Genomic DNA, 22,976 nt, shown 5'->3' on the forward strand with positions numbered 1-22,976 from the left:
GTGAGAGTTGGACTTTAAAGGCAGCTGAGCACTGAAGAATTGATGCTTTTGAACTGTGGTGTTGGAGAACACTCTTGAGAATCTCTTGGACTGCAAGGAGATCCAACCAGTCCATCCTAAAGGAAACCAGTAGTGAATACTCATTGGAAGGACTGATTCTGAAGCTGAAACTCCAATAATTTGGCCACCTGATGTGAAGAACTGACTCATTGGAAAAAGCCCTGATTCTGTGAAAGATTGAAGGAGAGAGGAGAAGGGGACGACATAGGATGAGATGGTTGGATGGAATCCCCAACTCGAGGGACATGAGTTTGAGTAAGCTCCAAGACTTGGTGATGGACAGGAAAGCCTGGTGTGCTGCAGTCCATGGGGTCACAAAGAGTCAGACAGACAGACCAACTGAACTGAATTGACCTGAATTGCCTAGTTGCTTTCCCTAGTACAGGGAGGAACCAGACTCCCACGCATTAGCAGAAAATTGGATAAAAGATTTACTGAATATGGCCCTGCCCACCAGAGCAAGACTCAGTTTTCCCCACAGCCAGTCCCTCCCATCAGGTAGCTTGCACAAGCCGCTTATCCTCATCCATCACAGGGCAGAAAGAAGGAGCAAGAATCTCAGTGCTATGGCCTCCAGAATGAAAACCGCAATCACAGAAAACTAACCAAAATAATCAGATGGATCAAAGCCTTGTGTAACTCCAGTAACTATCAGTTCAGTTCAGTCGCTCAGTCTATAAGTCATGCCATTCACCCATGATGGACAGGTCCTAGTTGAGAGTTCTGATAAAATGTGGTTCACTGGAGAAGGGAATGGCAAACCATTTAGCATTCTTGTCTTGAGAACCCCATTAACAGTATGAAAAGGCAAAAAGATATGACACTGAAAAATGAGCACCCCAGGTTAGTAGGTGCACAACATGCTATTAAGGAAGAATAGAAATATACCAGCAGAAAGAAAGAAGAGGATGAGCCAACACAGAACAACACCCAGTTGTGGGTGTGTCTAGTGGTAAAAGTAAAGTCTGATGCTTTAAAGAACGATATTGCATAGGAACCTGGGATGTTAGGTCCATGAATCAAGGTAAATTGAATATGGTCAAACAGGAGATGGCAAGAGTAAAGATCAACATTTTAGGAATCAGTGAACTAAAATGGGCTGGAATGGACAATTTTAATTCAGATGACCATTATATCTACTACTGTGGGCAAGAATCCCTTAGAAGAATTGGAGTAGCCCTCATTGTCAAGAGAAGAGTCTGAAATGCAGTACATGGGTGCAATCTCAAAATCAGCAGAAGGATCTCAGCTCATTTCCAAAACAAATCATTCAGTATCACAATAATCCAAGTCTATGCCCCAACTTCAAATTCCAAAGAAGCTGAAGTTGAATGGTTCTGTAAAGACCTATAAGACCTTCTAGATCCAACACCAAAAAAAATAAATAAAAGATGTCCTTTTCATCATAGAGGACTGTGAAGCAAAAGTAAGAAGTCAAGAGATACCAGAAGTAACAGGCAAGTTTGGCCTTGGAGTACAAATGAAGCAGGGCAAAGACTAAACAGAGTATTACAAAGAGAATGCTCTGGTTTTAGCAAATACCCTCTTCCAACAACACAAGACCTGGTCTTTAGGAGTTGGAAAAGGCAAGAAAACAGATTTTCCCCTACAACCTGCAGAAAAGAAGGCACGTCTGCTGACACTTCAGTTTTAGCCCATGTAACCAGATTTTGAATTTCTGACCTTCAGAAATATAAAATAATACATTTTTTTGTTTCCATCCACAAAGGTTTTGGTCATTTGTTATAGCAGCAACAGTAACTAATACAAATGTGGTTCAAGTCAGCCCCACCTCCATCCACTGCATCATAGGTTTTCCTCTCTCTGCTGGACTGTTCCTCTGACCTCAGAGGCAGGCAGTCATCTGCCGCATCAGGGAAACTTGTCTCTTGATTCCACTTTTCTCCTCAGAGACTGTGCAATTCTGTGGTCATCATTACAGCAAAGTCTTTGACGACTGTGTATACTCTGCTTCTCACTGGTCTCTTGCACCATTTCTTGAACCCATTCTCCTCAAGGTTTGCATTCACCACTCTATCAAAGCTGCACTTGACCTTGCCAAGATTAACTGCCCAATCCAGTGGTCAGTTTCAGTCTTCCCTGATTTGTCCCCTTGTTAGCATTGGTCTCTTTTTTCTTCCAAACATCTGCTTCACATGCCTTCTAAGAACAACCCCTCCTTCCTCACTCACCAATCCTTCTCAGTCTCTTTTGCAGGTTCCTCCATATTTTTTTTTTTAAATCACCTTCTTAATGCTGGGTTCTCATGAAGCTTAACTTCCCTATCTACACCACTCACTGTATAACATAATATCTCTGATTATCCTTTAAGAGGCAACTAAAATTAACAAACCACAAGTTAAATATTTTATCTTAACCTTTTCTCTGGTAGAATTCTATGTCCAACTCTATGCATGCATCTTCACTTGGGTACCTAAAGGCATCTCAAAGATACATGTCTATAATTGAACTCCTAATCTTCCCACAAAAGTGCGCTCCCCCACATCGTCTCCATCTGAGAAAATGGCATCTCCATCTCCTGTCCCTTAGCCACAAACACCTGGAGTCAACTTTGATTCCCCTTTTCCTTTAACTGTATGTCCAACATGTAAGACAGTCTAATTCATGCTGCCCTTAAAATAAATCCCTATTCTAACAACTCTGACCATATTTACTGCTCCTTCTGTGGTCCAAGCCAACATCATCTCTCACCTAAATTCCTGTAGAGTCCTAAATGAGGGCTATTCTTTCTCTTTTCTTCTCAACATAACAACCAGGTTGTGTTTTTTTTAACTCATGTCTGTTCCTGTAACTACTCTGCTCAAAACACAAAATATCATTCTCCATTTCTCTCACAGTAAAGTCCTTTTACATGCCTATGTGACACAGATCCACTGGCTCTCTGGTCAACTCCTGTCTTCTTTCCTCACTAAACTCCACCCACATCAGCTGACTTGCTGGCCCTTAAATGTTATGTGAACACTCTTCCTTCCTGAATTTAGTGTTTTGTGTTCCAGAGAAATGAAGGGAGCCATAATCTCTCTTTCAAGGCTGCTTCTTGTACAATTGAAAAGCTGTGTGGGATGTAGGGCAGTTGGTGTTTCTGCCTAACAGATGTACAGAAATGCAAAAGACTGTGCAGAATTTTCTCAACAGGCACTTACCCATTTCTAACAGCTAAATTCTCCTGATTTCATTTACTGTCTTCTCCTCCACTAGACTATAAACTCAAGAATTTCTCATTTTAAAAGAAAAATAATTTCTCATTTTAATTAACATTTATTGATAAAACAATGTATTACTAAAGAATGTTCAGTAAAGTTTTGCTGAATGAGAGTAAATGGCAACTAATGAAATACTAGGAGAATATACAAGAACTCATCAAAATGCTAAGCATGGGCAGACAATTGAGAAATTAAATAAATGAGTAACGTGTGCTGCTTTACAATAAAAAATATAATATTGGATTTTTTAAATCATATTTTTAGCTTACCAAGATAATTATGCTGTTAAAAAATAAATATACAATCTGTAGATTGAAGATTATTTGTCTTTTATATAAACACACATACACAATTGCATAGGATTCATAAAGAAAATGCACCAAAGTTAAGTATTAGTAAGTGGTTTAATCATAGCTCATTTTTATTTCCTATCCTTTCCCTTCTGTTTTCCAATTTTTCTGCAATTTGTGTGTTTTTTCAAATATCAGAAAGAAAGAGTATTCTTACTTTGAAGTCTTTATTGTTTCATAAACTGTTTTTCTTTTTTTAAGGAAAGGCAAGCTTTCAAATATTCAGACACTTCATTTAAGCATCTCCATCAAGTACAAAAATCCTCTTCCCTAGAAGCAAGAAATTCTTGAAGATCCAGAAGGAGGACTAAGAGTCAATATTCTTCAGAAAATGGAAACTCAGGGTGACCAACACCCCTGAAAGAGAAGGAAGAGGATTAATTTATTAAATCTGTCATATTGTCAGAGAAAGCATTACTCTATGGAGGCAGTCAGGATGGGCTAAAACTCTAAATCTACAAACACATCCCTCCTTCTCCCCACCCTCCCCAACAAGCACACGCAGGTGTCTGCTCCATGTACACACAGCAGCTGCACGTCCAGTCCCAATATTCACATGTAATATTCACTCCACAGTGATACGTAGTTTGACTCAAGTTATAATTTCCAAGAGGGCACAAGACCTGGGTCTAACTATGGAGATCATTTCAGACACAAGTGGAACTTCTGTCCCTAGATGAGGGGAAGGGTCGCAGTGAACAAATTAGCTCCTCTTTTCCACAAATCCATTACTAAGCTGATATTGAGCACCCCCCAAAACAGAGTGTCCCCATTAAGGAACTTCTCATCTATTGGAGAGATACCTTGTGCACCTGAATAATTATAGAGCACAGAGTGGGATTATTATTTTCTTAATTTATACTGTACTGTATTAAAACACTGGTTATTCAACAAGTAGTATTACTGCTGTTTTCCTTTTTTTCCATGTTTCTTCTCTTCTTTCTGAAAATGTCATTTTCCATTCACTTCATTAAAAAGTGAATTCTGAATGATTCCAAGTGCCAGGAGCTGTGCTGTTGACCCAAGCCCACAAAGATGTGTAAGTCTAGGCATTCACAGCCTAATGAAAGAGAATATACATTTATACTTAAAAGTCTTTAAGTATAGAAATGCAACTATCCACCTTTTTTTCAATTATCATGTCTTTTATCAGAACATAATAGTGGCTCAGCTGGTTAAGAATATGCCTGCAATGTGGGAGACCTGGACCCATCCCTGGGTTGGGAAGATCCCCTGGAGAAGGGAAAGGCTACCCACTCCAGTATTCTGGCCTGGAAAATTCCATAGATTGTATAGTCCATGGGGTCCCAAAGAGTCGAACATGACTGAGTGACTTCCACACTTATCAGAATCATGATATAGCTTTACAAACAATAGGGAGAGCTTTGGGATCTTTCATTTGAAGCATAATCTTTGTTAACCAATAATTTGTATTCCCTTCTCGCTAAACTTCCTTCCAAATTTCTCTTCTGTCTCTTCAGTCCCAATATTCTCCTGTAGTAATTAAGCAGCCGGAATCATGTTAGTGACTAGGTCAAAGTCAAGGAGGTGGGGGCTCCCCAGGGGATGGACTTCTAAAGTGTGCTTAGTTGCTCAGTCAAGTCTGACTGTTTATGAGGCCATGGACTGTAACCCACCAGGTTCCTCTGTCCATGGGATTTTTCAGGCAAGAATACTGGAGTGGGCTGCCATGCCCTCCTCCAGGGGATCTTCTCACACAGGAATTGAACCCAGGTCTCCTGCACTGCAGGTGGATTCTTTACCATCTGAGCCACCAAGGACTTCTGATGGACAAAAGCTAAACTGGGGTGAGTCTTTACTCAAGAAACCAGAGACCCAGATGATCCTATCTGGGTGTGTCCTGCTAAAGACACAGAGTCACTCACTGGAGGGTCAGTTAAGCTCATGATCTACTGGTAATTCAACTTTGTGAGATAACAAGGATGAGGACATGGGAGTCATAATAGGGAAAAATGATCAACAAAGAGATTAATTTGAAAGAAATGAATGGTATCTTGGAAAAGAAATGCCCATTAATCATAATATCCACCAGACACTTAGGGGCAGGCCCATGTGACTTCACAGCACTGTTGCACATTGACCTTCATGAGACCCTCCTCAATAAAAATGTCAACAATACATTTTATAATTGTGTTCACAGGATTTACATGAATGCCGGCTTCCCAGGTGGCTCAGTGGTAAAGGATACACTTGCCAGGCAGGAGACATGGGTTCGATCCCTTGATCCCCAAGGTTCCCTAGAGAAGGAAATGGCAACCCACTCCAGTATTCCTTCCTGGGGAATCCCATGGATTGAGGAGCCTGTTGGGGTTCATTCCACAAGGCCCCAAGATTTGGGCATGAATAAGCAACTAAACAGAACAAAACAAGAAAGTAATCTTTGATGCATTCCTTAATACATCAGTCAGTTCAGTTCAGTTCATTTCAGTCACTCAGTCATGTCCGACTCTTTGGGACCCCATGAATCACAGCACACCAGGCCTCCCTGTCCATCACCAATGCCTGGAGTTTACTCAAACTCATGTCCATCGAGTCAGTGATGCCATCCAGCCATCTCATCCTCTGTCATCCCCATCTCCTCCTGCCCCCAATCCCTCCCAGCATCAGGGTCTTTTCCAATGAGTCAACTCTTCACATAATACATAGTTATTATTAATATAATCATTTTCCCCTCATGTAAAAAGAAATAAAGATTAAACATGTTCACAGGTCGCTGAAACAATAGTTGGCTGCAGCACCATGTCCTTTGTGTTCCCTGGGTGCTCGGCACTGAGAGGAGGTGACCAGGCACAGGGAATAGGGGCAAAGGTGGTGAATTCACCACGATGCCAACTCTGGGGATTTTACTGATGAGTTGTCCTGGGCCCATCACTGCTGTTGGTCAAAGATGGAACCCTGGAGGAAATCTCTGGTATGAGGTCTGCAGAAAGTCCCCGGTTACTCCTAGGCAGGAAATCAGCACTGTCTTTCTAGAATTATCCTTTTGAAAAGCTTAGTTCCCCTGCTGACCCGCCTGCTAGAGAAAACAGTGTCTGGGTGAAACATCTGTGAGTCACTTACGGGTGAAAATCACAATATCTTATATTTCTGTTGAGGCCATCGATTGCTTTCATGTCTTCTGGAGTCAGTTCAAACCCAAACACCTGGAAGGAAGGGACAATCACTTTACCCCTCCCTCAAGGAGCCAGTCTCCCCCTGGGGACTGGAGGATTTTCCAGCTGGATGGAGTCAAGAAGAAGGGGCAGGGAAGCCGTGTCTGTCCTCAGCTTTCAGGAGAACCAGCATGGGAACCTCTGCTGAGTTCTCACCTCTCCTTCCCACACCTTCTCCTTCTCTGTCCACCTCACAAACATTACAGCGCATCAGTCTCTTATCTTTCTAAGTGAATCACTTCAGACAGAAAACAAACTAAAATCATTCTTTTCCAATCACACTGCCTTCAGTACTCCTAACTCGATAACTGCAATTGAGCATTAGACTGATTAACTCTTCCCAACATGCTGTAAGGGTGACAGCGATCAGTTAAAGTAATGCAGGGAGGAGGCTCCCCCTTTAAAGCCTGTTCAGGAATCTAATATCAAGCTTACTCATTATCTATGAATAAATCTAACAAAAACTTTATGTAAATGTCTTAGTGGAGAAAGTTATGAAAAGTGTTTTAACATTAAAGAACACCTAAGTAATTAAAAATTCACATCATAATCATGAAATGAAAAGCTCAATTTTGTAAAGAAATTCGTTTTCTCCAACATGATCTAGTTTTTCAATGCAACATGACCCAAAGACTTGAGCATGTATTCTTTCCTGGAAGTTGGTAAAGTGATACTAAATTTTAAATAAAAGAACAGCTAATCAAAAGCAGCCAAGACAGCTTTAAAAAATAAAAAATTACCATTATGAAAAGCAAGACTTATTTTCCACTTTAATAACATGGTGCAGAAAACTGAATAGTTAAATAGAAAAGAGATCAAGTTATGGACACTTGATATATGACTGAGTTGACAATGAAAATCTGTGAGGAAATATGAAACCTTAGATTTACATTTAAATAAACATGTGTGCATCCATTTTCATATTATCTTAGATAAGCAGTTCCAGCTAGATTACAGAACCAAATTTAAATGGAAACACGGAAACAATTTATGAGGGGACAATTTCCATTTCCCTCATTTGACCTGACCTGTAACCTGCATTGGACAGTGATATTTCCCAGAAGAAGAGATGACCCATATCCGAGCCCAGACAGGAAGAGGACTATTTCGCTAATAACTGACTTGGGATCATAGCACTGTGCTGAGAAGAAGACCAGATTAGTTGTCCCAGTCTAGTCAAATATTCATAAAAACTATACAGAGAAGGGTGGAGGCTCCTCTGACAAGAGCCTCGTCCACCTGCTAAAGCAGAACTGCCCAGTTGCTCCACATTGAACTGCAAAAGCACAGGAAAACCCAGCCCAGAGGATGACAGCTTAGCTGAGTGCAGGTTGATTGTCAAACCACAGAATCCAAGAGACGCATAAATCATCTCTGCCTTAAATCCTGAAACTGGGGAGTTTCCATACAATTATGGCTAAAGGTACAATAATGATCTTCTACACAGAAAACAAAGTATAGACAACCTAGCAAAAATGGACAAAGTCTTGAAGAGGACTTCACAAAGACAGAAACGCAAGATTAAATGTATGAAGATGAAATCTTATTAGTATTCAGGGAAAGGCAAAATAAAAATACAATGGTTTGGAAGTTAACGATCACTGCCATAAATTTTCTGTCCTCATATTCACATGTTGATGCTGTTAAAAATGAACCCTTTGAGAGGTGATTATGTCATGATGGTGGAGCCCTCATGAATGAGATTTAAACAACATAATATTTACATAAGAGAACTGGGGGAGTTCTTTGCCCCCTCCACCATGTTAAGATACAAGGAGTAACCTGTGACTTGGAGGAGCAGCCTCATCTGACCACACAGCCACTCTGATCTCAGATCTCCAGCTTGAACTGTGAGAAACAAATTCCAGTTTTTTTCTCAGCCACTTAACCTATGGTGTTTTATTAGAGCAGTTCCAACAGTATGAAAAAAATCACATAATGCAATTGCATAATTGAGAATGAAGAAAATAAGATGTCATTTGCACAAAGTGACAGAATACATTGCAAATGTAATGCTCAAGCTAAAATCTCCATTTTCTGTCCAACCGTAACCCTCTCCAGCCATAATGCCTCTCCTTTTGCCACAGCAGGAAGAGAAAACTACCAGGCATTCACACACAGGGAAAGATCAGGTAACTCGTTTTGGCCCAAAGATAGTCTGAGAGCTGGACAAAGAATGACCCTCATGAAGGATATTCCCTAGGAGCCCCCTGCCCACAGCCCCACTCATCATCACCTGCATGTTCTCTTTGATCCACTCCTTGTTGTTACCCTTGGCCAGAACCACAACCCCACGTTGTATCTGGTAGCGAAGGGCAACCAGAGCTGCCGTTTTCCTGTGCTTCTGGGCAATGGCAGAGAGAACTGGGTCCTCCAAGAGAACGGGGTGGTTTGGGTTCACCCTGGAAGGAAATTCAGAAATGCTGAGGAGCTGAGACTAAATACTCAGTTTCTGAATATTTTCCCAAACAGAACAAGAGGTTCACTCTAGACCAGTGCTTCCCAAAGTATAGTTCATTGACCAGCATCATCACTATCAACTAAGATCTTGTAAGAAATACAAATTCCATGGCAGAGCTGAAAACAAACTGAATCAGAACCTCAACTGTGTCACTTCCTATTCTGTTTACAAAGCTGTTCAGGTGATTCAGAGGCATTATTGAGTTGAGACCAGGACTGCCAAACTCATGGATTTTTTTTCTTTAATTTTCAGGGGTGTTTTTTCTTATATAATCAAGGGCATGAATAGAGAAGCAGAAGGAAAGACCAAGACTTGTTTGTAAATTTCACTTTTTCTAAGGTATTGATAAAAATTGAGAGGTCTCAAAATAAGAGACATTTATTTCATCATTATTCTACTATAGATGCTTACAAAAATGGTTCCAATTGAATTTTTTTTCTATCATGATAGAAACCTAGGAGTTAAATACTATTATCTCAACTTTAGACATAAGGTAAGTGAACCTTGGAACACCTAGTTTTAAAAATGTGCGCATTAGTTAATAAGTAAATCATGACATAAGCTTGTGTCTCTGGTCTGAACCAGGAGATTATAGATAGATTTTAATGTAGACATTTGTTATTCATGAGTTGACAAGCTAATATAATCTAGAAAAATTGGCTGGGTGATGGGAAGATAAAAGAGAAGAATTCATTCCATTACTCCTCTCTCTCCCCTCTGCCTATGAGAGTTATCTGAGTATTGTATGATTTAAACTATCTCATCAAAAATTGAATTTTACATAAACTCCCTGTTGCTTTCATTAGAGTTCAATACCATCCTTTTACTCTTTGGGATCCCAGAGCACTATAGGCAACAAGAACAATATCATGTGACTTGCAGAAATCCAACAGTTTCCTCTGGTTGAGATAAGGGTGACATTCCACCTGTAGAAAACCAATAGAGGAGAGTATCACGTATTATGGAAATGTAATATTAAATGACAAAGAAAGGCAAAAAGTTTAAAAAATGATAAAGGAAAAACTATAACATTAAATATAAATTGGAAATATTAATATCAACAGAGAAATAGAGAAAAGTTTGTTTATACACTTAATTTATGATGGACATAGATGGGAATGACGAGACGAGAAGGCAATGGCAACCCACTCCAGTACTCTTGCCTGGAAAATCCCATGGATGGAGGAGCCTGGTAGGCTGCAGTCCATGGGGTCGCGAAGAGTCGGGCACGACTGAGCGACTTCACTTTCACTTTTCACTTTCATGCATTGGAGAAGGAAATGGCAACCCACTCCAGTATTCTTGCCTGGAGAATCCCAGGGACAGAGGAGCCTGGTAGGCTGCCGTCTATGGAGTCGCACAGAGTTGGACACGACTGAAGCGACTTAGCAGCAGCAGCAGATGGGAGAACCAGTCTGAGATTGACTAACCAAAAGATGAGCTCTACATTTGAGTAGATATTCAAGAGTAAAATTCATAGAGTGTTAGCATCTCAATGAGCCTTTAACTTCACCCTCTAACCTGAGTGCTTTTCATCATCTCCAACACAGTTTTCTCAACTGTGCTCCCTGTTAAAGACTTATAAACACTGTGACACCAAGACTAAGGATTCAGCCATCAGAACCCCACACAAACCCTTAACACCCATCTCAGCTGATTTGCCTCTTTATCAATTTATTTCCCATTCCACATTTTCATGGTTTTCCTTCCTGTACAAAGTTCACTCCAGGGCACTTTCACCCTGTGACTTGGCCATCCTTTCATCTCAGGGAAATACGTCCTTCCTCAACTTCTGCGTTCTACCGGGAAGATCTCTGAACTTTTCCGCCCAGATTTACAGACAGAGATACCATTTTGGATTTTATACACACCATGCAGACAGGAACTCAGCTGTTTAGAATCTCCTGTCCACAATGGTCAGATGAACAGGAGGGGAGGACAGATAGACATCAGGCTCCAGGGCAAGAAGGAGGTTGTGAAGAGCAGGAGGGAGAGGAGCCAAGCTGCTCACCTGGTTGCAGACGGGTTTGTACTTGAGCCCCGGCTTGTTCAGGATCTTCTCCAGCTGCTTGTGGTTGAAGTTGGACACCCCGATGGATTTGGCCAGCCCTGCGTCCTTGCACTTCTCCAGGGCCTGGGAGGGAGGGGTGGTGAACAATTACATGGAATGATAGAGCAAGAATAAATGCTGAAAAACATCAGTAATCACCATCATCCATCAAGAATTAGCATTGATTATCAAGAAGGAAAGAGGGGAAGAAGACATGATATACAAAGAAATATTGTTTGCTCCTTGAACCCTGCAGAAGACATAGCATATGGAAGGAAAGAGATGCCTGTCTGCACTGTCCCATATTCTCCTCCTCCATTCCTCTCCATAAACATTACAGCAATGGCTTCCTCCCCACAAACCCAGCATCCCAGCCCTTAGATTCATGCACTGCTGAGTCTGATGGTCCACGGCGCATTCTCATAGGTGGAAAAAATGAAGGAAGTTCCCACTCTCCTGGCTCCTCCCCAGTCTCTCTACTCCTCATACTCACCTCCCATGTGAGACGGAAATCCACTGAGTCAGCTATCAGTTTTCCATTTTCATCTTTTGGATATAATTCCTCCCCTGGCTAGAATAGAAGCAGTCATTTTAGAGATGTCACAAAATAATTTCTCCACATTTAGCAAGGCTGCCTGGCACCAGGGATTAAACCTCCAAGAGGTAAGTTTAAAACTTTCCAGATACTAGATAATATTTGCAAAGTGATTTGTGTATATAGCCAATGTCTTTAGGAGGGAGACTTATTCTAATCTCTTATATTTAATACATGTTGTAATAAGTACAATTTTTCTAGGTCCTAAAAGGGACTTCTTGTGACTTCTGTGAATTTTGTCTGTTCTTGTACTTGCCTGTTTCCAAATGCCTCTATGAGATGGGAATGGCAGTAAGTTACATGACTTTATTTCCAGAATAAAATTTGCTATCTTGACCTGGTCTAGATAATCAGACTCTCTTTTCCCTCTGAGCATCAGGTGCCCTAGGACAGGCACATGAACCAGCAGGGATCTCATTAGGTTGATATGGAATGTGGAAGACCCAGACATGTTCTCATATGTTCATGACCATCAGTCTTGAGCTTCCCCAAGGTCAAATTTCCCACCAATGGAAAATGTTCAGTAAAAATAAAGTAAACCATGAGTAGTGCCCTTATAAGGGACAGCAAAAGGAGACACATCTGTCGAGTACTGCAACCATCATTTCTGTCTGTGGCTGGAACTTGCCATCTATGTAGACCACTAAGCTATTTTGCATTGGATGGTTTGAGCTGATTTCTGTGATTGAAATAAAGTGTTCGAAGTAAACCTTTATTAATGGATAAGTGCAGTCTACAAACCTCATCTGAAGACTAGGGAGAGTGCAGGAAAGTTATCCCAAGTCCCTGTATAGGTACAAGGTTCAGACGCACTCAGAAGGAGCACCACCAAATATGCTCAACTTAAAAGGGTGAAAGACAAGAGAAACTCATTATGTTCAATGTAAGGCAGTGTCATGCTCACCACGGCTGCACCAAACTCTTGGTTCATGAAATCCCAAGACACTCAGGAGTCATAACAAGGACTGTGTGCAGAACTCACCTAGTTCTATTTCCTCAAGTTTTTCTGGCAGAGAGTCTCAGATTATTAACTCCTTTCTCTGGAAGGTATGCAAGGGATTCAAAGAAACGCAGTAAAAATATGATCACAAATGATTATGTGGAGGATTCTACTCTAGTGTAATCATCCCTTCAACCTACTAAGAAAAATCTTAATTTAACCATCCATGCAAGTTGATGCACATTCTAACACAAGATGTAGCACTGATGTGATCACACGAATTTCTAACCTTCAGAGCCAGCGGATAATGCATAATATAGAGATCGACATAGTCCAGTTGAAGACTTTTCAGTGACTTTTCCAAGGCTGGTTGGACCAATTCTGGTCGAAAGGATGTGCACCAAAGCTGCAGAGGATAAAGAATAAAACTTGTATTAAGAATACTTTAGGTAACTTATTTGGCCTTACTGCAAGGCTTGTCTGATATTACTTCCCCAACCAAGGATCAAATCAGGGCACATGGCAATAAAGTGCCAAGTCTTAAGCATTGAATCACCAGGAAACTCTAATACTTTAGGAATTTACCAATAAGCATAGTTCACCAAGCAACTCTTCACAAAAGGATCCTATTATATAATTGTCACCTAGGCACAATCACTTGCACACATGTGCACACACACAACACACACAGTACCTTTGAAGTGCAGAATATGTCTTCTCTCTTCACAGTGCCATCTGCAAGCTTGCTTTGAATGGCCTGGCCTATCTGCTCTTCATTTTGGTAAGCATGAGCACAGTCAATATGGCGGAACCCAACCTCTATAGCAAATGGGGTGAATTCCAGAGCATCCCTCTTAGCAACCTACATAAGCAACAAAGGGAGAAGCTGAATATCCACATGATTAAGAGATTGCTAGGCACAAGCTTTCATCTTCCCAACATCAACTTCTCTTTGTGCCTTTGGTTAGTTCTGTGTGTGTGGTGATGAATGCTTGACGATTTCCCTGAACATTCCTGGTCAGTGATTTAGTGGGCACCCAGGAACCATTCATCCTGAGGTGATCATGGTTGATAATGGGCATCAGAGACCTCAAGACCACCTGCAGGTTCATTGATTTGCTGGTAGAACCCAAAGGACTCAGGATAACGTTGCAGTCAGGATAGGGTTTATACTGTGAAATCTTTGAAGATAATTCAACAAAGGTGTAAGGTGCCTGGTAAAAGCATCAAGAAACAAGGTAATTGCTTCTAAGACCTCTGTCTACCAGTGAGGCCACAAGGAATACACCACATAAAAACTGTATGCAATCAAGGTGTACAAAGAGATGTTCTCATATAAGTCACTGTTTTTGTTCAGTCACTCAGCCCTGTTCAATTCTTTCTGACCCCATGGACTGCAGCACTCCAGGTTTCCCTGTATTTCATTATCTCCTGCAGTTTGCTCAAACTCATGTCCATTGTATCAATGATGCCACCCAACTATCTCGCCCTCTGTCCCATCCTTCTCCTCGTGCCTTCAGTCTTTTACCAGAATCAGGGTCTTTTCCAATGAGTTGGCTCTTCGTATTGTGTGGCCAAAGTATTGGAGCTTCAGTTTCAGCATCAGTCCTTCCAAGGAATACTCAGGGTTGATTTTCTTTTCCAATGAGTTGGCTCTTCGTATTGTGTGGCCAAAGTATTGGAGCTTCAGTTTCAGCATCAGTCCTTCCAAGGAATACTCAGGGTTGATTTCCTTTAGGACTGACTGGTTTGATCTCCTTGCTGTCCAAGGTATTCTCAAGAGTCTTCGCAAACACCACAGTTCAAAAGCATCAATTCTTCCTGGCATAGCCTTTTATGGTCCAATTCTCACAATCCATACATAACGAATGGAAAAACCATGGCTTTGACTATGTGGACCTTTGTCCACAAGCCAATGTCTCTGCTTAAGATGATGTCTAGGTTTCTCGTAGCTTTTCTTCTGAGGAGCAATCGTCTTTTAATTTCCTGGCTACACAATCCAAAAGTCTACAAATAATAAATGCTGGAGAGGGTGTGGAGAAAAGGGAACCCTCTTCCACTGTTGGTGGGAATGCAAACTAGTACAGCCACTATGGAGAACAGTGTGGAGATGCCTTAAAAAACTGGAAATAGAACTGCCTTATGACCCAGCAATCCCACTGCTGGGCATACACACTGAGGAAACCAGAAGGGAAAGAGACACATGCACCCCAATGTTCATTGCAGCACTGTTTATAATAGCCAGGACATGGAAGCAACCTAGATGTCCATCAGCAGATGAATGGATAAGAAAGCTGTGGTACATATACACAATGGAGTATTACTCAGCCATTAAAAAGAATACATTTGAATCAGTTCAAATGAGGTGGATGAAACTGGAGCCTATTATACAGAGTGAAGTAAGCCAGAAAGAAAAACACCAATACAGTATACTAATGCATATATACGGAATTTAGAAAGATGGTAACAATAACCCTGGGTACGAGACAGCAAAAGAGACACTGATGTATAGAACAGTCTTATGGACTCTGTGGGAGAGGGAGAGGGTGGGAAGATTTGGCAGAATGGCATTGAAACTTGTAAAATATCATGTATGAAACGAGTTGCCAGTCCAGGTTTGATGCACGATACTGGATGCTTGGGGCTAGTGCACTGGGATGACCCAGAGGGATGGTATGGGGAGAGAGGAGGGAGGAGGGTTCAGGATGGGGAACGCATGTATACCTGTGGCGGATTCATTGTGATATTTGGCAAAACTAATACAATTATGTAAAGTTTAAAAATAAAATAAAATTAAAAAAAATTTTTGATTCAAAATAAATAAATAAATAATTTCGTGGCTACAGTCACCATCCACAATGATTTGGAGTCCAAGAAAATAAAGTCTGCCACTGTTTCCATTTCTCCCCCATTTATTTGCCATGAGGCAATGGGACTGGATGACATTATCTTAGGTTTTTGAATGTTTAATTTTAAGTCAGCTTTTCACTCCCTCTTTCACCTTCATCAAGAGATTCTCTAGCTCCTCTTCCTTTCTGCCATTAGCGTGGTGTCATCTCCATTCTGAGGTTATTGATCTTTCTCCCGGCTTGAGGTTCATTCAAGCTTGAACTTCATTCAAGCTTGAACTTCAACCAGTCCACCATTTCCCATGATTATTCTTATCAATGCAAGTATCCACTCTTAATGAATTACCAAAATCAACCTAGGTAATAGTTCCATCACCTCACACACCTAACTGTTTTGGGTGTTTGTAATGTTGTCACCCTGCTTATTTAACTTCTATGCAGAGTACATCATGAGAAATGCTGGACTGGAAGAAGCACAAACTGGAATCAAGATTGCCGGGAGAAATATCAATAACCTCAAATATGCAGATGACACCACCCTTATGGCAGAAAGTGAAGAGGAACTAAAAAGCCTCTTGATTAAAGTGAAAGAGGAGAGTGAAAAAGTTGGCTTAAAGCTCAACATTCAGAAAGCGAAGATCATGGCATCTGGTCCCATCACTTCATGGGAAATAGATGGGGAAACAGTGTCACACTTTATTTTTGGGGGCTCCAAAATCACTGCAGATGGTGATTGCAGCCATGAAATTAAAAGAGGCTTACTCCTTGGAAGGAAAGTTATGACCAACCTAGATAGTATATTCAAAAGCAGAGACATTACTTTGCCAACAAAGGTCTGTCTAGTCAAGGCTATGGTTTTTCCAGTGGTCATGTATGGATGTGAGAGTTGGACTGTGAAGAAAGTTGAGAGCCGAAAAATTGATGCTTTTGAACTGTGGTGTTGGAGAAGACTCCTGAGAGTCCCTTGTACTGCAAGGAGATCCAACCAGTCCACTCTAAAGGAGATCGGTCCTGGCGTTCTTTGGAAGGAATGATGCTAAAGCTGAAACTCCATCCAGTACTTTGGCCACCTCATGAAGAGTTGACTCATTGGAAAAGACTCTGATGCTGGGAGGGATTGGGGGCAGGAGGAGAAGGGGATGACAGAGGATGAGATGGCTGGATGGCATCACCAACTCGATGGATGTGAGTTTGAGGTAACTCCAGGAGTTTGTGATGGACAGGGAGGCCTGGCATGCTGCGATTCATGGGGTTGCAAAGAGTCGGACACGACTGAGCAACTGAACTGAACTGAAGAAGACATAAGATCTAGTCTACAAAATTAAAGATTTATCCCATTATTTTTAACTATAGTCACAGTGCTTTACATCAGGGCTCCATGATTATTCATCTTATAATTGATGGTCTGTACCCTTGACCAACAACTTACCATTTTTCCCAGGCTTGACACCAGCTTCTGGTCACCACACCTCTATTCTCTGCTTCTATGAGTTCTACTTTGTAAGATTCTATCTACAAGGAGATTATACAATATTTGTCTTTCTATTTCTGGCTTGTTTCACTTGCCTTAATGTTCTCACCATCCGTCTGTGCAGTTGCAAATGGCAGGATTAATGTCATTTTAATGCTGAATAATATTTCATTTATTTTTATATAATTCAGAATCTTTCCCATTTCAAAGTGTTAAAGTGTTAGTCATTCAGTCATGTCCAACTCTTTGTGACCACATGGACTGTCGTCCATCAGGCTCCTCCAGGGGATTCTCCACGAGAATACTGGGTGGGTTGCCATTTCCTTTTCCGGGGGATCTTCCCAACCCAGGGATCGAACTCAGATCCCCCGCGTTGCAGGCAGATTCTTTAACATTTGAACTACCTGGGGAAGCCCAAGAAAATATTACAAAACCTGGCCTGTAAGGTAGTAACTTTTACCCTCAAATGACAGTATATTTTCTCTAAGAATAAATTTTCAAGCAGAAACAAAAATATGAGGCAAAACACAGCTGGAGTGTTTCTTGCCTGCCATCTAGCAGGCACTCCACAGTATCAAAGCAATTCATTCCCATTATTTTTCATTCAACTCATCTACAGGACCTCCCACCTCAAATATATCTCTGTGTCATGGCTTTTTGAAAGGAGGAAAGAGTTCTGGAATTAATTAAATATACAGATAAACCTCACCATTGCAATCACCTTCAAAGCAAAGCAGCTGACAGTATTCTTGACAGCTGAGTCTCACCTCTTCTGCCAATCTGGGAAAGAGATAGAAACTGGAAGGAAACCCAGAGTAATCTGCAGGTGAGCACAGCTTCAGACCATGATGCAGAGTGAAAGCTGAATGCTTTCTCCTCTTTCAGAGGAAATTGTTCTAGCCAGGTTGGTGGAACCACGTGACCCACCCAGAGTCACACAGGAGCTCAGTGCTTGACAACCCAAGTCCCTTCTGCTCATGTCATATCCACTACTATTTATATCTCAACCCACAACCAGTACTGTTACCTCTTGAGGTGCATAGGTTCCAAATCCCAGGACAGGAATGAAGTAGCCATCATTAAGCTTCACCTTCTGGCCTTTGGGATCCATTGTCTGTTGCTCCTCTGAGTAAGCAGACTGGGATTTTTTTCTTCTCCCTTCAAATGTTATAAATAACAAGAACATAACACTCCAGCTGCACTGTCCAGTGTTAGCAGAGACATTGTAGGAGAAGCATGATTAAACTAGTACCCATGGAGTCAGAGATGATTGAACACAGTTAACTTGTTTGATTCTTTTTATCAACATAACCTCACGTATTATATAATGATGAGATTGGGTGAGCAATTATCGACTATTTGTTAGACTAGAAACTTCCAACAAAAATCTTTTTTAATTTTCTATTATGAAGCCCAATCTCAATCAAACATTAATTGAAAAAACTACCTTACAGTACAAACACACACACATACACAAATCACACAATCCAAAAGTGTTTAATAGCATTTTTCCAAAATGTTACCCCTTAATAAAGAATCAAAACTTCAAGTGAAAATAAACTTCCCCTTTTACATTTCCCGCAGAAAAATTATTATGCTTTACAGACCTGACTGGTGAAACCCGAAACAGAAAATGGAAATGAGACATTTTGGCAAAGTGCTTATTGGAAGTTAATTATTAATAGCCTTAGGATACCATGTACAGTGTTCAAAGAGACTTTGAGTGTTGATCCCTTGTAGCTAGTTATATAACTTTTAGGGTACTCTCATAATGTCACTGATATATATTTTATATAATTTACTAACTGTTCCACATCATTCATAAATGAAAAACCTATAAACAAATTAAAATGCAACAAATCTGGAAAGAGTAACAGAAATTGTGATACACTGACATGCGAGAACGTTGTGAAGACACAATTTAACATGTACAATGATGTCAGCAAAATGGTGAAGTGGGAGGTCTGAACTCTCCCATGGAAAGACAAGAAAAGAAAGAGAAATCAGCTGAAAAACTTCACAGGAGTCTGGAAAACAGTCAAACATAGATCGACAGCAACAAAGTGAACAAGCAATTAGGAAAAATCCAGAACAGAGTGGAAGGAAATTTCATCGTGTATTACTCACCTGTACCCTCCTCCTGCGTAGGGAAGTGCAACCTTGATGAGCTCCCAGTTGCTCCCTCAATCCAGAGTGATAACAAAAAACCTTATGTGCAGTATTCCAACCTACTTGGGGGCTGTCTGGGGACTAGTGTCTGTTCCACTTAACTCTAAGCTTAAACTGAAGAGCTGCTGGAATGCCTATTGCAGCTGCAGGGGAACTATATATATATGTTTGCGTGTATATATACATACATACGGAGCCAAGGACAAAGGTATAAGGGTGGAGACATAGACTAGACCATGTATTAAAAAGCCCTGAATAGAATGGGGGTGTGGCTTTGGGGGACATAGTGCATTCAAAAACAGTCATAAGTTCCCCAGAATCAGAGAGCCAGTCTCGGCCAGGTAAGATGCTGACTCAGAAATGAACTAAGCCACCCGTAGCTTTCCTGTTGGGCTGATCCCAGGACTAGAAGCATGACGAGCCAACTAGTGAAAGTCATAACAAGGAACAAATCTACCAAGAGTGAGATTTTCCCTGTTATTTCAAGTACCAAATTGAATGCACACACACAGAAACACACAGAGGAACACACATACAGAAACACACACACACACAGGAACACACATCCAGGAACACACACAGGAACACACACACACACAGGAACACACACACATATGAACACACATACAGGAACACACACACACGGGAACACACACACACACAGGAACACACACACATCTGGACAGGGCAGGGCGGCCATCACAGAGGGCCCCAAGGAGCAGGGTCTGGGGCTCTGACGGTGTGTCAGTGCTGCACCACATGCACAGCTGCCCACACCAGGGGCTGCTCCTGCACACCTTCCTCCAGTTCTGCCACCCTCTGGGGCAAAGGTACAGTGCAGGGGATGGGGGTGCACACTTACAAGGGTGCACACTTACAAGAAGTGGAACCAGTCTTGACCCAACCCTCAGAGTTCTGCTCCAACATCTTGGAACTCGCCTGGCCCAGTAGGGTGGGGACAGCCACCAAGCACAGAAGCCTTTGCTCACACTGGGCTCTGGCTCTAGCCTGCCCTTCTCCCTCCCATCGAGGTGACAGTTGCCAGCACACCCTGGGAAGGGGTGACCTCTGACTAGCTCAGCTCCAGCTCTGCCCCAAAGCCTTGTGCACACAGACTGCACAGGGATGGGTCCACACAAAGGCAGCCCCACAAAACCAGGACAGGTAACTTTTTCACATAACTTAATAGAAAAGGAGAAAGCTAAGCAAAATAAGAAGAGAGAGGAATTTGTGTCAAATTAAACAATTAAAAAAAAAACTTGAAAAGATCAGATATTGAGGTAGAGATTAATAATTTACCAAAATAATTTACCAGAATACAGAATCATAAGAAAAATGCTACATTAACTAGGGAATAGAACATACTAACATTCACAGTGTAGGGGTTCCAGAAGCATAAGAGATGGAGAAGAGAGCCGAAAATGTACATGTGATGAAATTGTGGCTAAAATTTTCCTTTAACCTGGGACTTTCCTGGTGGTCCAGTGGTGAGGACTCTGTTTCCACTGCAGGGGCATGGTTCTGAACCTGGTCTGGGAATGATCTTGTAAAGCTGATTAGAATCTTGAGAGGCAAGATATTCTTGGTTTACCTGGTAACCCTAGTATAATGACAAAGTCCTTACATGTGTGACCTGGGAGGGTTGTATTCAAAGAGAAGGTGGGGAGATAGGATCATTAGATAAAAGATTCTAAGATGCTATAATCTGTCTCTGAAGATCTCAGTAGAGTCAACAAGATGAAGACGGAAGAGTTCTCCTGTTCAGTTTCTCGGTTGTGCCCAACTCTTTGCCACCCCATGGACTGCAACACACTGCCGGGGTCCAGCCCTGGTGGATCCAGGGAATTCGAAGCGGGGACGGCGTCGGCGAGGATCAGGAAACAACTGCTTAATTAAACGTTAATTAAGGATATAAAGAATGGTTAAATAAGGATAGCTCAGTGAGAAAATTTAGTGGAGAAAAGAGGCTGAATAACTTGGTTTACGTGGAAAGCTAATAAAATTCCAAAATAAGGAATTTGCATCACCTACGTAGGCCACAGGCGTCCTCCCGTTCTCCCGAAGGAAAGGAGACACTAAGGCCTCCCCGGTCAGATCTTAGAAGCCCAGGCAAAATTAGTAGGCTTGACGAGCCTCTGCACCCCAGATGGAAATTCAGCCAGAAGGTGAGAGAAAGAACGACATGGGGAGACGAAGTTTCAGTGAACAAAAGGGTGCACTTTATTTTCCAAAGTAGTTTTATACCTTAAGTTGTGCATAGAGGATAATGGGGGAAGGGGTAGAGTCATGCAAGGACAGCAGTCCTTGATCCTAATCGAAGCCAGGCTTTCAAACTTATCATATCCAAAAGTTTAGGTGATTTACATCATCTTCTGGCCAGGAGGCCTGTTAACATTCTAAGATCCTTTCTTCAGAAAACTTATTTTCTCTAAAGGTGATTATTCTAAAGTCAGGCGCCACCCTCCAAAAGCATTAGATAAAGTTGCATTCCTATAGGGCAAAGGTGTGGTGGGCTATAACAAGAAAAGAATGAACTCAAGGGTCCAAGGTTACAAACATTAAAGCTACTACTTACATTTCTATACACCAATTATATCAATCAATACACTGCCAGGGACACAGTAGGTAAGGGATATGGAGATTTAGCAGCAAACATTGGCCCAACAAGTGAAAAACCCTTCACCAATACAATTTCTAATCAATCTTTTAACTGCTCAAAGGAATCTGTATTTAGACAGTTTAGAACATCTCGTGCCTCTCACAGTTGGGAGGCTCTGAACAATCACATGTGGCCGGAAAAACCTATTGAGGCAGGCTAGAGGACTTCCAAAGGAGTTTGTAGGTTCAAACACTCTTGTCACACCCAGGAACTTTATTAACTGGAGCTGTAAGTTAACTCTTTTTTCAGAGAGAGATGGTGGGGGACAGCCCCCCGTAAAATCAGAGGTGTAGGTGAGACCACAAAGCAGAAAGTAGGCAGACTGGTTTTGGGGGTAGATGCTCGAGAATTTCCAGGGGGACTCCTGAGGCTCGATCCTGCCTTTGCGTATGCCGAGCCTCCTTCCTCATGACCTTTGCCACGGGCGGAGTCCTTCACGCTGGCTCCCGGCAACACACCAGGTTTCTCTGTCCTTCACTATCTCCCAGAGTTTGCTCAGATTCATGTCCATTGAGTCAGTGATGCCATCTAACCATCTCATCCTCTGTTCTCCCCTTCTCCTCTTGCCCTCAATCTTTCCCAGCATCAGGGTCTTGTTCAATGAGTTGGTTCTTCATATCAGGTGGCCAAAATACTGGCGTTTCACCTTCAGCATCAGTCCTTCCAATGAATATTCAGGATTGATTTCCTTCAGGATTGACTGGTTTGATCTCCTGGCTGTCCAAGGGGCTCTCAAGAGTCGTCTCCAGAACCACAGTTTGAAAGCATCAATTCTTCAGGACTCAGCCTTCTTTACAGTCCAACTCTCACATTCATACATGACTACTGGAAATGCCATAGCTTTGACCCTACAGATTTTTTGTCAACAGGGTGATGGCTCTGCTTTTAAACAGGTTATCTAGATTGTCATAGTTTTTCGTCCAAGAAGCAAGCATCTTAATTTAATGGTTATAGTCACCATCTGCAGTGATTTTG

The 22,976-nt window shown here is 41.6% G+C and overlaps 1 protein-coding gene across 3 annotated transcripts; it reads right to left on the reverse strand.

The window, feature by feature from the left end:
• Positions 1-3,410: 3,410 nt before the first annotated feature.
• On the reverse strand, positions 3,411-20,336 carry LOC102399987 (prostaglandin F synthase 1). Of its 3 annotated transcripts, none has more exons than XM_044927954.2 (10): positions 20,221-20,336; positions 18,201-18,331; positions 13,548-13,715; positions 13,143-13,259; positions 11,812-11,889; positions 11,280-11,402; positions 10,085-10,194; positions 9,044-9,209; positions 6,716-6,798; positions 3,411-3,991 (listed from the first exon to the last, which is right to left on the reverse strand). In XM_044927954.2, the coding sequence occupies exons 1-10, from the start codon at positions 20,267-20,269 to the stop codon at positions 3,949-3,951; spliced, it is 1,068 nt and encodes a 355-aa protein (XP_044783889.2). In that variant the 5' UTR covers positions 20,270-20,336; the 3' UTR covers positions 3,411-3,948. The 3 variants fall into 3 exon arrangements, with proteins under 3 accessions (XP_044783889.2, XP_044783890.2, XP_025119883.3); XM_044927955.2 differs by lacking the exon at positions 20,221-20,336 and adding an exon at positions 18,781-18,811; XM_025264098.3 differs by lacking the exons at positions 18,201-18,331; positions 20,221-20,336 and adding an exon at positions 17,883-17,953.
• Positions 20,337-22,976: the final 2,640 nt, after the last annotated feature.

The sequence above is a fragment of the Bubalus bubalis genome, chromosome 14 (genome assembly GCF_019923935.1).
Source record: "Bubalus bubalis isolate 160015118507 breed Murrah chromosome 14, NDDB_SH_1, whole genome shotgun sequence".
Lineage (NCBI taxonomy): Eukaryota > Metazoa > Chordata > Mammalia > Artiodactyla > Bovidae > Bubalus > Bubalus bubalis.

Coding starts and splice junctions, on each gene's coding strand:
- LOC102399987 (XM_044927954.2), bottom strand. CDS start 20,269: ATGTTGGAGCAGAACTCTGAGGGTTGGGTCAAGACTGGTTCCACTTCT. Junction 18,332..20,220: donor CAAGACTGGTTCCACTTCTT/GTAAGTGTGCAC, acceptor TAACATTTGAAG/GGAGAAGAAAAAAATCCCAG. Junction 3,992..6,715: donor AGATATTGTGATTTTCACCC/GTAAGTGACTCA, acceptor CTTCTCTTTCAG/GGGTGTTGGTCACCCTGAGT.